We start from the raw sequence: 15,456 nt of genomic DNA, 5'->3' as shown, positions 1-15,456 counted from the left end.
GAGAAGTGAGGAATTCCCTTTTGATATCATCTTATATACAAAGGCAGTAACTTGGCATCATATTCAAAACTAAATATTTTTAATCAAAGAGACTGATTGCTGGTACTGTTTTTCATCATAGCTCATTTAGATTTCAAGATGCAAGCTTGCACTATAATTCTCACATTAAAAATACTAATTTACAAACAAGCTATCAAAATTATCTTGGGTGCCAAGTTTGTAAGTATCAACACATTAATGAGAAAATGGTTACGCACACAGACAAAAACATAAAAGCTGTTACTTCAGTTACCTGTTTGTGACTTTTGATGTACACAAGTAAAAAACATCCATTCTAATACACTACAAACATTACTTGCAACATCTCGAAAAAGAAACTCCGCTTAAGCAAGCAGCAGCTTCTCCAAAAAAGTCTGCATTTCATACTGAAGTTCTGCATCCTGATGCATCCATTTCTTTGAAAGTTTAACAGAACATGTACTTGTTATCAGATTCTTTTGCACTACATTTTACAGACTACCTTCAAAGCAGTTTGCTCTCCTATTCTGCTCAATCTTGTTCTGGTCTTCTCATAACTTGCTTTCATCTTATTTAACAACTTTTACACTTACTTTCATTCTGGACTCTACAAAATCTTGCATCTGATCAGCACCTGACTTGATGAGTATGCCCTGACAGGGTATATTTATGCATAAAGTTTGAAGGACTCTAGTTTACATCAAGTGTGAAAGCTAAAATAAATGCAGATGTCCAAACAGTTTAAAGATGAGCCTCAGAAAATGGAGGTAGAACAAAATCCAAGTAGCTTTATTACAAACTTAGGGAATAAGAACCATCCAAGAGATTAATTTTCCATAACACACCTGGAATTATTAAAGGAATTTGTCTCATTAACAGTACAAGTGTAACTAGTTTGTATTTTCTCTATTTTCTTAAGCCTCTACTCAAACTTGCTCAGATCAATACCTCACTGAGAACACAACTCTCATTAATGAAAAGTAATGTCTGGAAGTGCACTGTAATGACTGAACAGGTACAAACTAAGCTGACTGCAGCTGAAAGGAGCACATGCTGATTTAAGCACTCCATGACGGCACCACTCTCAATCCACAACTGTGGTGGCTGTCACTACCTGAGAGAATTTGCTAGGCAGAAAAATGACTTTGAAAAGCATCTGAGCGGCCATAAATAAACTTCATTAACTGAGGCACATGAAGCAACTGCTGAAACAACCAAAGGCACTACTATATTCCAAGTTCTGGGAAGGCTGTGACAATCATGCAGCTGTACATATACCAACTCATTACCTAAGATGCTGACTCTTCAGCTATTCAAATTTATCACTGTGGCAAGATAACTAGGTTCTTCATAAATTTAAATCCTGATAATCCTATTCTTGGTATGTCACAATCAAGGCAAAGATGACATTTTCCTGCCGTAAGAGCAGGACTAGATTTGGCAGCACGTGTTTCTAAGCAGAAGCCTTCTGAACTTAAGACAGAAGTCCTCTACTGGAAGCACTGGTACTTAAGTTACACATATTTGAACTTCAGTCCTTTCCCAGGAAATTTTGTCCTGTATATTTAGCCTTTTCCTGCATGTCATTAATTTCACCTCTATTTCTTTAAGGTTGTATAGTCAAAAAGTAAAGATATGAGAACATACACCTAACTCCCCAACAACATTACTCTTCTTACCTTAATAAAACACAGGCTTTCACAATTACTTTTTCCATTAAAGCATGTATTTTATTTGAATGTTTACACTGAATTAGTTTTGTTTATAGCAGAACTCTGAAACAACACTTAAGAATTTTAGATAAAGTTTATAAGAGTTGTATTTGGGGTCTTTAATTCTATGGCAGTTCCTAAATTATTAAAAGCTGCAAAGTGAAAGATGAGATAAAGCCACGTTTTCCTGCTCTTCCACAGTAGCATCTCCCCCATCCATAAATCCAAGAAGAGCACTTACCTAATTATACTTTTCTGTATTAGTATTTGCACACATCGTTGAGTTCAGAAAGAGTAACTATCTATTAAGTTCTCATGTACTCTGTCACTTCATTATTGCGTAATTACACAAAAGAGAAACAATGAAATGAAATTAATCCAGAACAAAATTTTTTGCCCCCCTTAGAAAGAGACATAAATCCTTTTTAAAGGCACAATGGGTTAAGAAAACATACATGATATATACTAACAAAACGCATATGAAGAGCTATGCAACAACTTGTCAAATCATAGACAGAACTGGTTTCTACTGTGCATCTGACATCTTTCCCTTGCTTTAAACCATTTCCATTGAGTTTAGTGTTAGAACCCCCAAATAAAGTTTCATACAGCTCATATCTTCCACATTATCAGGAAAACATAAAGCCTTTTAAACAGAAGAAAACCTAGAGTACAGAAAAGAAAGCTAAATCCTAAAAGGAATGGATTAGGATAACCAGAGCAGGCCTGTGACAAGCATCAAATATCAATAATTTGGCCCAATTCTACAGTCAGTATGTCACCTTACATCCTCACATCACTTCTAAAGCTTGGCAGAAGCTTGCACAATTTTTCAATATAATTGTAGTGTAAGGTTAGAGTTAAGACACCATGTCCTCAGTGTCAAACCAGTAAATGATTTAGAGTTCAAGTAAGACCTCTAGTGAAATTGCCTTCCCACATTCTTTAAAGACACATTATTTGGCTTCCTTCACACTGGACAGTTTTAAATATATAAGACAGTTAAAAAAAACCAGTAGATTTTTAAGCAATCATATAGAAAAGATTCTACAATATCAGTTTTCCCACACAAGACCTCAAAACCAAGCAACCTACGATAATCAATCCTTTACTCTCCTCCATATATCTAGATGTAAACTTTCAAACCTGTGAGTATTTTGTTATTATCACAGCAATAAAGCAGAAATGCAAATTCAGCATCAAGGTTCTGAGCACTGAGTTTTAAGACATTGTTATGCTCAACATATATCAGCTTTTATCCAACCACGCTTAAAGGCACAACACATATCACCAGTAACTACCAACACTTGAATTACCCTATTTCTGATATTTATACTACATGCCATAATCTCCAGTGCCTTAACTAACCAATTTTGATTTTTACAATGTAGCAATGAACTTACAACTGGATGAAATATGATAAATTATATTTCTTTTTAAATCTTTGTAACAAATGGGCCCAATGTAAAGAGTAAAAAAATGCATGCCCAGGAACACAACGCAACTGAAAACAAGAGTATGATTTCTCCACAAATCTGTGCTTCCTCCACCCCCACTGCACTTCCAGAGGACTGGCTAATTCAGTATTTTAAAATTATGAAACTCAAATTATTTTTCCTTATGTTTAATACAATTTCAGGGGTTAAGAGCACTTTTCAGAGCAAACATTGAGACATTTGCATTTAATTTACTGTCTTGTAAACACAGTTAGGATTAAAATCAGACAGAAATTAAAAGTTTTGTTTGCAACCTTGAATAATGATCCTTAAGTGTGCTGTAAGAAGGGAAAAGTCTAGAACAGTCATGCAGAAAGTATACCAAGTGATTTTATTCTCCTGAGTCCGCTGTCATTTTAGAAACAATAAGAAGCGTCCAGAACTTCCATTTACTTTCCCAATAACCACTTTTTCATTACTTGTTGCTTTTTCCCCACATAAAGTAGAAAAAGTGTATTTTGCTCAGAACATCCAGAGTAAACACAAGACAAAAAACAAGCTTACCAATGAAAAACCCTCCTAAACAAGTTACATAATACTAAACAAATGCTCTCGTACCCCCCACCTACAGACAATTGTATTAATCAGTGTGAATAATATATGAAACTACACAAGTGTGATGCAAGAAAAATGTCAAACATGCATTAAGTAGTATTACAAAAATGACACAAAGTATAACATGGTAATAATAAACTGACACGTAGCCTAAAATAATGTCATAAGTAAAGCCATCCCTGCTGCCAAGTTGACAATTTTCACCTTTAAACCAGCAATTCAACAGATGACAATTCTTCCATACATTTTCTTTTAAAACTCTTGAACATTCAGTTTTTGAATTGCAGTAATTGCACTGCTCACACACTAAGACAAAAACTTTATTTGTATGATTTGGCACAGCTCTGGTTCCGAAAATGTCACATGTGGAACTGGAACTGCTATAATGCTAAGTTCTAGAAACACAATGTTCCACACTGAAACAAAACTGAAGCTTAACTACTGTTTCATTATTACAGGTGTGTCTTCTGGGAAAAGCTTTTTATTTGAAGTTGATTAAAACTGCAGCTCCGGCTTACCTTGCACATGCTCTCTCCCTTAAAAGCAGAACATGATATATGGAACAACACAAGGCTATCATGTCAAAGAATGAAGAATGTTAGCATTTTAAAAGACTGGTTTTCCCATCTTTGTAATGGCAGTTTTTATATTTTCTTCCAAGAAAAATACATGTGAATAGTCTTGCTTCTTTTTAAAGCAACTGTGTATATCATCTCTCCTGGAGAAATCACGAAGAATACTATTTTCCATTTTTTTACTGGCTTGCAAGTAACCTTCTTGGTAACTGCAGAAAGTGAACAGACAGGTCAAGCTCACATAAAATTTGGCTCAACATTTTAGTAGAATTTTTTTTTTTTCCACTGCTTGAAATACTCGCCTCTTGGCCCAACTATCACCAAGAATGTAAACCATAACCATGTTATTCAGATATCTAAAGCTCTCAACACACTTCTTACCCACTTGTTCTAGGCTATGTACTTCTTCCAAACTCACTTAATGAGAACATTTATTGAACTGTATTCTCTGTCTGCAGCACAAATTACCCTATGTATGCACAGGTAAGAAGAGTCTTGCTCTACTGCCCCTTCTTGCTCTTCTTTCCTTCCACACTGAAATAAGCAGAATCAGTAATTCTCACAATCTCCCTTACCTGCCTTTACCTGTGTCTCCTGCCTGGGGACACAGAGGGAGCAGGACCAAGCAGCAAGCAGGGCAAAAGGCTATTCATATCTGTAGCAAGGCATGTACTGGATTATTTTAAATATGCACACAAATATTTCAAATTTCCATTAGCATACAAATATTTAAAACATTTGTAAGCAGCCTGGAAGACCACTTCAGTTAGCAGTTGAAAGACTGCATTCTACAGTACTGCAATAGCTGGTTTATGCAGTGTTTTTTCATGCAATTTTACACTATATAAAAATATTGAAAACTTAGTAACAATAAATAAATTTTGTAGAATAAATCCTTTTATAACAAATAATGAACAGTAATGGAATTATTTTTTTTAAAAAAGCAACACTTTAAAATGACCAGAACATCAAGAGCTAACAGATGCAAAAAATTACAGTAAATCCTTTTGTTTTTTACATATTTTTAGATTTATTTTCTCTTCTACCTTGCTTAAGTATACATATTTATTTCAAGTGGGAAAACACATTTTGCTTGGGATTGGGCTGTATACTGAGGTATTCAGGGTTTGGGGATTCTTTGGGAGAGGTGTTTTGTTGGGGATTTTTTTCCTTTCTTTCCTTCTTTAACTGATAATAAAATTAATTTCCCTGTCACACACAAAAAATTTGATTACAGTGAATTAAGGCCAAAAATTAATGAAAATACCTTAATCTCATCCCATTAGTACTAACAGATAGGTACTATTTCATTTTCCTTTACCATGGTCTTCTGTTTGTTGCTTCTCTGACTATGATGCACTCAGGTTTAAGACTGGATTCTCACTAGTTTGATGAGAGGCTAACAACCTTAAAATCAGCTGTTACATACTTACATGGTGTGTGTACGCTGTACACAGATGCTGTATTCAGCCACAAAATGAAGACCTACACATCAACTTCATAAAAGCAACACAAAGAGATATATCCAACTGCAGTGATCCCACCATACAACCCAAGAATTTCAAAATATTTTTAAAACATTAATTTGTTTCAGTTTTTCTGCTATTCTTTGGCCATCTGCACAAAACTAAATTCAGTTCCAAAAATCCAAGACATGAATGTAACTGGTATTTCCACCTCTTCTATTAAAAATTAGTTGCATTGTGGTTTTCATGTAGAACAAGACTTAAAGTAATTTCTGTGAATCTGTTGCAGATATAAAATTAAACCACACTCTTCTCACTTTTATTATGTTACTTTATTCCCTCTCTCCCGTTTTTTTGTTCAATTTACATACAGGACCCTCCACACTTATTCCTGTTCAAGGATCTACGCAGTTTTTACTTAAAGTCAAGAACAGCATCTTTATTCTCACTGCAATTCTTTCAAGTCAAGCACTTAACATCCCACATACAGTCAGCATGTAAATTCAATCAAATGATACAGCTATGCTTTACTCTACAGAAAATGAGACATAAAAGCACACTAGTAACTCTAGGAACAATGGAAGCTCTAGACAAATCATTTACCCAAACAAATGGAAAAACCTTATCCACATGTGTATGCAGTAACACACTCCAGTTCCTTCTGAATCTCATACCTCTTATTATGAGCATTTTATTCTCCACCCAAGGGACCACATACAAATCACTTGAGTTTTTACCCACATTTACAAAGTTACTTTTTTGCTTTCAATGTGATTAGTGCGTACAATAATCTTGACATTAGAGCAGAGGGGTTTTTAAACAGTTTTACCTGTAAGTATGTTGTGCTTATCTCTGAATGGTTTTCCAAATAGCTCCTTCAATTAGGAAAAAAAGGGCCGCTGTTCCAAACAGAAGAAACTTCCCACACTGCTTTTAAGAGTCAGGCTGAGGTCATTAATAAGGATGGCCTCCAAATTTCAATTATATTAACTTTCAGAATGTCTTAAGGAAGTTCAAGATGGAAAAGACCTATTAAAATCTATCCCACTGAAAATTAACACAATGAGGGTTTGTTTCCATGCATTTAAAATCATTAAAAAATAGTTTTCATTAAAATTTCATGTTCAGTTTATTTATTCTACAAGTAATATTTTAGACAATTTTATAACTAGCTTCAGTATTTCATGGATTACCATGAAAACACACCTGAAATGCCTACAGCTACGATTTTAAAAATACTTTATGGGAAAGCACATGAACCACCAACACTAGACTGGTGAGATGGCTAAAACTACTTTACAGTATATCCGGAAAAGTAACAAAAGGTAACATAAAAACAATCAAATGGGAAAACAATTTTATCTGACATTCGGTGTTCAAAGGTTTTAGTCAATTCCCTTATTATTACTAAGTTCTTACATTTCAGTAAGTGAATTTTTAAGAAAGCAAATGCCTTCAGGTTACTACTGTTCAACATTTGCCACCAAACTAGCACTGAATATCCAATAATCTAAAGCATTGGATTTGCATTTCTCATAGGTCACACTCACTCCCTCCTTTCCACTGATGAGTCAGGAAAGTTTGGTCCAATATTCCCTCATGCTAGGAGTGAGCTAACAGCCCATGGAAAGCACCAAACTCCAAGATGAGCATCTTATTAACAGCACAGTGTCATATTAATAATTTGAGGGCTCCTGAGAAGACAATTAGATTGCATTGGAAGTATGTACTCTCTGAAGTCCCCCACTCCTGGCCACAAGCACAAGCTAAGAAAAGATGCTGCGTGCAGTCTCTAAAATGACCCATGGATATGTAACATTTCAAGTCTCAGGAATGGGATTTAGAACCCCATTCACATCTGTGGTCCAACATTAACTGACTCTAGTTGCTACCCTGCATTCTGTGCCAATTCAGTGGTTCAATAACGCTGTAGTTTCACTTAGGAAGGGAAAAATCATGATCCAACTTCTTATAAAAAATAGATAAATTAGGAAGTCCCAAAAAATTTGTTTCTGCAACATACTAAAGTAAAATGAACTTCATGCCACCAGAGCACACCAGATAATTGCTGAACATCTCACCTCCAATCATATTTTCCCCCTTCAAAAAGGCCTACAGGATTTTGGTTTTCATTTGAGAATCTGCCTTTAGATTGGTTATTTCAGCATTTTTGAGCCAAGTTATCTCAAGGGAGATTGTAACTGTTTAGCAAGACATAGTTCATAAATGTCACTGTGTTTGTAGTACCTTACAAAGTATTTGTAATGACAAATTATCCTAGATCTGAAATCAAGAAAGGAAAAGAGAGAAATGAATTTGGTGAATATGGCGGCATACTTTATATCAGAATGCTCCTCAATAAATGCATACTATAAAATCCTACTGGCTTATGTTTAAAATTTAATTATTTAGTTCATACTGTCTTCTTGCCATCTATTTTAATTTTTATTTTAGTAAGAATCTCCCACTTACATCTTTATTTACAACTGCATAAAAAACCCATGGACAACAAATAAAAGAACTGCATGTCAGGAATTTTCTTTCCAGGTAATCCACAGTAGTTTGTGATTTTCTTAGGAAATTAATACAGTAAAGTATATTAGGATCACCAGAAAGTTTCCCAAGATATCAATGTGCTTTATCTAATGAGCACATTGGTCAGAACAGTGTATAACTTAAATGGAATAGTAAAGCTTTGTTATCTTTAAGTACCAAAATTGTATCTCACTGGAAAATTTGGTAGTTTAGCAATATGAAACTTCAGGAATAATGTAAAAACTCAGTAAGTACATTATAAAAGTAAGTGCACTGTAGTTGGCAGATTCACATATATTCCAAGTCTACTTGTTTTAGCATAGCATACAGCAGAGTGTCAGGACTTCACTGTACTTTCCAGTCAAACAATGCAAAGGTAGTTAAAAACTTGAGTACCTGGGTACACAGAAAAAATGATAAACTGCTCCACCAGACGAGGATCAAGAAAAATTAATCACTTTAGGAGAAGGGCAGAACCTTCACACAAAAATACTGGTGGGCCACATCTACACATTTTAAAGAAACAATTTGTGACCATTCCTTTTTCAATAAAATTACATGTTTATTTTATAGCTAGGATCAGTTTCTACCACATTTGGCAAAATGAGAAGCATTGCCTTTAGAGTTAAGCCAAGCAGCCTAAAGAAAACTTTTAAGAGCTTAACATAGCAGCATGTCATCAGCTACAAAAGGCATTCTTCATTAACTCCTTACAATCTGCCCAAAAATGTATTTCAGTATTGATTTGTTAGGACTTGGTTCACAGACATATAAAAATAGATTAAATTATTTTCTGCAGTAAGGACAGCTGACAAATCCACTGCTACCATGCAGCAGAGCCATCCAAGTCAGAGGTTTACAGGAGGGGCAGGTCACAACCGTGGAATGACAATCACTAATGTTAAATAAAATCTAAAATAACTTTCAAATACATGCAAATCTCTACTTGCTACCAAAACCACAGTGCAACAAACATGCAGTTAAAATAGCATGAAGCTGGACAGAAAGTATTAACAACTTCTAAAGATTCAGTGTACTTAATGTTCTTCTGAAACATACTCAGATATTATAAGGAGGAGGGTTTACATAGCTAAACAAATATACAGGAGCCAGCTAAAAGCCTGAGTAACACAGCCTTTTCCCTTGAAGAAAATGAACCAACCTTTTGAATGCAGTTTAATTTGTACTTAACACATGTTCCCTGTACAGCTTTACAGTTGAGAACTATCAATTCACCAATACTTCCTTAATCCTCTAAAAAAGGTCACGTACAAGGGCAGGCAATATTAGAAAAAAGTCATCTCATATTTAGACTCCTTACTAGATACCAATGGAAACTGCATTTTCAACTGCATAAAGGACACTAGAGCAGAGAGTTTAACTAGTTACCATACACAAGCCCTAGTTTATAGCGGTGAAAAAACAGTAATTTTCCCAAATCTTGATGTTTAGGACCTTTTAGTGTGTAAAGGAAAACCATTTGCAGTTTGGTTGAGGTTTACTTTGAGAATGAGTACTATAATGTGATACATATACCAAGGAGAAAGAGTATTCCAGAATAAAGGTAACTCAGTATTGCATTACAAAGTGTGACATGTGTTAAGTCAAGCAAAAAATGGCAACATTAAAGACAATATAAAGGAAAATGCTTTGCAGGTACAGATGTCACAAGTGAGGACCTATATACTTAGTTGCACTACAGTAACTCCTGAATTGTATGAAAACAGTATCTTAAGCCATATACACGGGCAATTTAAGTAACAGTGTATTTCCAAAATGTCAGCAACATTGCAATTTTCTTGTTAACCATTTGCTCAAAATTCAATCCACCAAGCCAATCACTGTCACATTAACAAGTAACACACAAGCCCTCTCTGCTGCTTGCATCCCATGCTGAGGAATGTATATACCATCTGGATGTTATTAGGGCACCAGGTTATTTCAAATCAGTTTTTAACCAAAACAGCATCACAATTCATGCAGATCAAATTTAGTTGTGTCTACCTCTGAAAACGTATGTGAACTGATAAAAAAGATCACTTCTATTTTACAACTATTTTGCCCAGGAAAAAGCGTAATAGTAACCAACCAATATCCCTACTTAATTGCCATTACAGGAATAGAACCAATAGGTCTTTTCCATCATCTTCCAACACCGACAAAACAAAATCATAAGCTTCCTAATAGCTTTACTACCAGCTTTATCTTAAAACTTAAGCAGCAAACCTACCCTGAGTTATGCCGTAAATGGGATTTTCCAAATTCCTTGTTCTGTAAAACATTTCTGAAGAATAGTCATGTGCAATCCTTCCAAATGCGTATTACTCAACCATAAGTGAACACTTATTTTCACTGGAAAACATGTAGTTGCTTCCTAATTAAACAGTTACTCACTCATAACAGACACGTTTTTATTCAAACCAACCACTAGGAAAAATGCATACTTATTAATAATGATGTGCAAACACAGAGGAAAGCTTCTGACCACCGTGCAGAAATGTTGCCTTCCTTGCAATGGGAGTTACTTCAACCATCAGCTGAACACACACATGTCACAACCAATTTTCTCCTCTATAAATATGGTTTAGGTAAATTCACTCATACTGTTATGAATAAAGCATACATAGAGATTGCTTTCCAAATTTGTTTTTTTCCCTCCCCAAGTTAAATTTTCCAGTAATTTGTCTGACAGATAACCTCTGTTGATAAGCCTACTGTGACTAAGTTTGCAATGGTGGATTGAGATGCAAGGACACACCGTCGTTGAGAACACTTTGTATAAAATTTTATGCTCTTTGAAAGTCAAAACAAAAGCAGTTGTGTTTTAAGTTTTCCATAGTATGTACTGCACCATGCAGTTCAGCTAAACACTATTAAGAATAGAACTTTCTTGACACATAGTAGAAACTACATAAAAATTAAAATGATGCCACTTATAATAAAGCATAAAATTATTCTTACTCAGTATTAGTAACAACATTCCCAAAATCCTTTCCAGTGATTTTTGTTTTATTGTAATCAGATAACCGCACGTTTTACAGCATAGTCACACATTGCATTTTGCTAGAGTCACAAATACATTGCCTTACATAATGATCCGCATCGTTTCTGCTCTATACTACAAAGCCTATGACTGAATACAAAAAAAGTTTTACAAAAGAAACTGTTTTAAAGACTACAGTAACAATAGAACCGTTTCCAGATAACAGCTAAAATAATAAAGGCATATCACTGTATAATTTTACTGGAATTTCTAAAACAGTAAGGAATGAATTAAGGATTAGTATCTGCGACGCTTGTTAGGTCCTTCAAAGTTGCCCCCTGGGTTTCCTCTACCAAAGCCACCAGGTCCACCACTCACGGCACCTACACCACTCATTGGCGGCTGAGGAGTTTCAGAGCCCGTTCTATTAACCAGAGGTGAACCCATCTGGGATGGGCCTCCTTGAGGGAATCTCTCATTATGCTAGCACAAGTCCATTTGGAACATGGCAAATGTGAGTTACAACAAAAATCACAAGTGATGTTGTCATGGAGTTCAGCAGATAGTCCAGCAGAATCAGGATCACACATAGAAGGAAGAAAGGAGCAATTCAATTAGTTATTATGGAAAAAGAGCTGGAAATTAAAGAGTGCTAATGTTATGCTCCAACTTTGTAAAGTAAATTTAAAATTAAAAAACAATACTTAAGACCAACTCTGGTGCTGAATGTAACTTCATCCTTACAGGCACATCTGAAGCAATACATATTCTCTATGTAACAGAGGAGACAGGAAACAGTTTTATATCTGAGCCCTACTGTGCCTTACATGGCAACTACAAAGCTTCTCCCTTAAATAAATTAGACAGAGAAACATTGTCAAACTAGGAGGGGAGGAAATCAGCTTTTGTATTTCTAGACACTGCATTTATTCTTTTAATAGCCTTAAGACTTCTATACCCACATACTTATGGATATTTCAAGTTCATGCTACCTTTTGCATGGCACTTGAGAGATCTTGTTAAGGCTTTTAAAATTTCTGAAATTCTGTCCAAACAAAACTACATTAGTGACAAAATGCATAATTTTGGACTATTCCTAGTTTACTAAAAAACTCTTATGTAACTAAGGTTCATTCTGAAATATCAGTGTGAGATAAAAATCCAACTAATATTCCATATTTACTTTCCTTGTCTCTATGATTAATATTAATAAGGGTATATATCCTTACATAGATTTATTTGCTTAATTTCTAAGTAAAAAAAAAATCCATCTGAGCAAATACAGTTCAGTATATAAGTATTTAAAAATAGAACCCCATATGGAGAATTTTAAACTCAACAAACTGTTAAAAGCATAGATACATGGTACAATCAGATGTGGAAATAATTCATAATTCACCAGTTAAGGACAGTTATGCTTTCAGAATAAATTCCTTCTGTACAGAGATTACATCAACTCCCCAGGTGTTCAGAGTTCAATGAGAACATTAAGACCAGCACTTTATTTACATGCCTGAATCAGGAAAGAATTCCTCTGAAAGCCTAACTCCAGTGACAGTAGTAGAGCTCAGGAGCTCTGGAATCTGCTAATTTATAGATATATATATATATGCATATATAACAAACCCCAGCATTTTATCCACAGAGATAAAAGTACATGCAACCCAGATCATGGTTGTACATATGTGCATTATTTCAAGTGTAACATTGTGTATGAGAATGGCTACTTCCCAGAGCTGCATAAAGAACTATAACTGAGCTAAAGCACCTTTAAATCTGTAGCACTGGGTAAAAACGGTTTTAAAATTATCTTAATGCATGCCAGCTTGTTAGCAATAGATATGAAATTCAACAAGTAAGTTATTACATATCCCTGATCCCTTTTACCATTTGACTTTTGGACAAAAAGTCAAGTCCTCCTTCCAATAAGGACCCCTCTTCCCAGCCAACCAGAAAACTGCTGTAATTAACTACCTACATTAGTAAGTGGGGGAAGCTACTTTTAAAATGTTATGTTCAAAGACTATCCAGGTTTCAAAAGATTGCAGTGAAACAAAAAGGGAGAGTGCTACAACTTTCCCTTCAAGGCTTCAGAAAAATATCCAATCACAAACATGAAATTTGTAATTTATAAAGCATATTATTCGTTTCCCTCAGTGGCAAACAACTGTTACAGTGTTTTAGTAGATAGCCCTAAAAGGATCTTTAAGTGTCTTTCTAACAACAGCAATAATACAATAAGGCTATGCCTTTCTGTAGGGGCCTGACCTCCCAAGTTAAAAATTTTCCAAGACCAAAATGAAGAAAACACTAAAATCTAATTTATCCTTCAGAAGCATGCATAAGAAAATGAAAGGAAAAAAGTTTTTTTAAACATGCATTTTGAAGTGTCAGTTTGTTTCCTACATTTCCATACCTGGAATGACTTTTTGTAGAAAAACAACAGTTTAAGTTAGGTACTGTGATTTGTAATACCACGTTCTTTTCCATACACCTCTTTTTCAGTGTCTATATAATCACAAGAGACGGTTCTCAAGGTGACCAGTAACACAGTGGTGTCCAGCAAAAGCATTTCCAAATTCAGTATTTTGTGAATAGCATGCTCTCCATTTTGTGAGTAATGGCACAACTGATAAAATGAGCTGGCTCATATGATGTGAAACAAGACCCTTGCCTTTTTATCGGATAAAGACCAGACCCACAATGTATTTTGTGTAAAATCATAATCTCATTTTCTTCTATGGAACAAAGGATTTTGTTCTAACTTCCTTATACAGATTGCTCAATGACAGACAGATACTGTTGAGAAGGTATATTTAAAAGAAACACAGCTACAAAATGCTTCTGTGTTCCAACAAAATTGTAACAGACTGTTAATACTATGTATTCCATTACATCACACCACCACCAATATCGTATCAGAACAGTACTGAAAAATATGTTAAAGTCAGATTTCCAATTATATAGTTGTTTCTCTACGTAAGACATTACAGCTAGGAAAAGTGACTGGCTATGAGAATAAAGCAAGAATGGCTAGTGCTTTAACTGCATCCAATGGCCTATCTGCTCTTGATTATAAATCCCAGACACATAGAAGACATTCCCTATTACCAGAGGCAATTGGGCAATATTATTTTTCCTGTATTGATATAAGAATTATCAACAGCTGTTGGCTACCAATTTTCTAAGTGGCACAATTACTGTCAATCTCATGCGTTTAACAGTGTTAGAAAAGAAATACAAAGAACACTAAAGTCTCTTTAAAAAATTAAATAGTTTACACAAAGATATCTTCACACTTTGCACCTTCCAACATTTAACTGTTCATCAAAAATACCAACAGGCTAATTCACAGAATTTAGTTTTACTAAAGAAAAGAACAGCAAAAGTCCAAGCTTAGAGATTTTTGTTCCCTAAAGGAAGCAGGATTTTCACAGTAATATATAAAAAAAATTTCTCTTTCTGGTTGTAAATTATTTGCATGAAAAGTTTTTATCAATTACTTTTAACAGATCCAAAATGTGTAACAAATTCTAAACTCAGCGTGAAAATACCTTTGGTAAGAAAAATGGGCCATGAGACATGACAGCTATTCAAAGGAATTAAATTTGTGATACATTACCACTGTTCCATTATCTGGCATCATTGGTGTTCCCATATTTGCAGCTCCTTCTGGTCCCATGGAAGGACCAGGACCCATTGCAGGGCCAGGTAAAGTTCCTCTGTTGTTCATATTCATACCCATCATTGGAGGAGGGCCTTGGTTACCAGCAGGTGCTGGGCTAAACGCATCTATGCAAAACAATCTATACTTAGAGCTGTCCTATCTTAATTTTACAAAAACAAACAAACAATTTACAATATTTATAAAGCCAAATGTACAAGACTTCAAATACTTGGAAAAAAATATTCTTTGAGACTGTACATTTATCTCAATCATCTGCTTTTAAACAGATTTTAAATAATCTCTATTATTCTGCATTACATAATTTGCCTCATGTATTTGAAAATCCCAACCTTTACAGCTAAATATAGCTGTGTAGTTTCTGTGCAGGAATCAAAATGTTCATATTGCATCTACATGGAGTATCCATACCACAAATTTGCAAAAATCTC

At 34.8% G+C, this 15,456-nt stretch overlaps 1 protein-coding gene across 4 annotated transcripts in view; it reads right to left on the bottom strand.

The window, feature by feature from the left end:
* The window catches only part of PSPC1 (paraspeckle component 1), a 58,882-nt gene that overhangs the window by 11,673 nt on the left and 31,753 nt on the right, over positions 1-15,456 (bottom strand). The window contains exons 8-9 of one of the 4 annotated variants that reach the window (XM_064717845.1): positions 14,963-15,132; positions 6,234-11,823 (exon numbers count right to left, since the gene is read on the bottom strand). The exons of the other annotated variants lie outside the window; for them this stretch is intronic. Of the exons in view, the coding sequence (XP_064573915.1) occupies positions 11,638-11,823; positions 14,963-15,132 (356 nt within the window). The 3' untranslated portion in view covers positions 6,234-11,637. Of the gene's footprint in view, positions 1-6,233; positions 11,824-14,962; positions 15,133-15,456 lie in introns of those variants that run through there. 4 annotated transcript variants of the gene reach the window in all.

Source organism: Zonotrichia leucophrys, chromosome 1 (assembly GCF_028769735.1).
Source record: "Zonotrichia leucophrys gambelii isolate GWCS_2022_RI chromosome 1, RI_Zleu_2.0, whole genome shotgun sequence".
Taxonomy (NCBI): domain Eukaryota; kingdom Metazoa; phylum Chordata; class Aves; order Passeriformes; family Passerellidae; genus Zonotrichia; species Zonotrichia leucophrys.
Note: the sequence above shows the minus strand (reverse complement) of the source record. Positions and strands in the feature narration are given on the sequence as shown.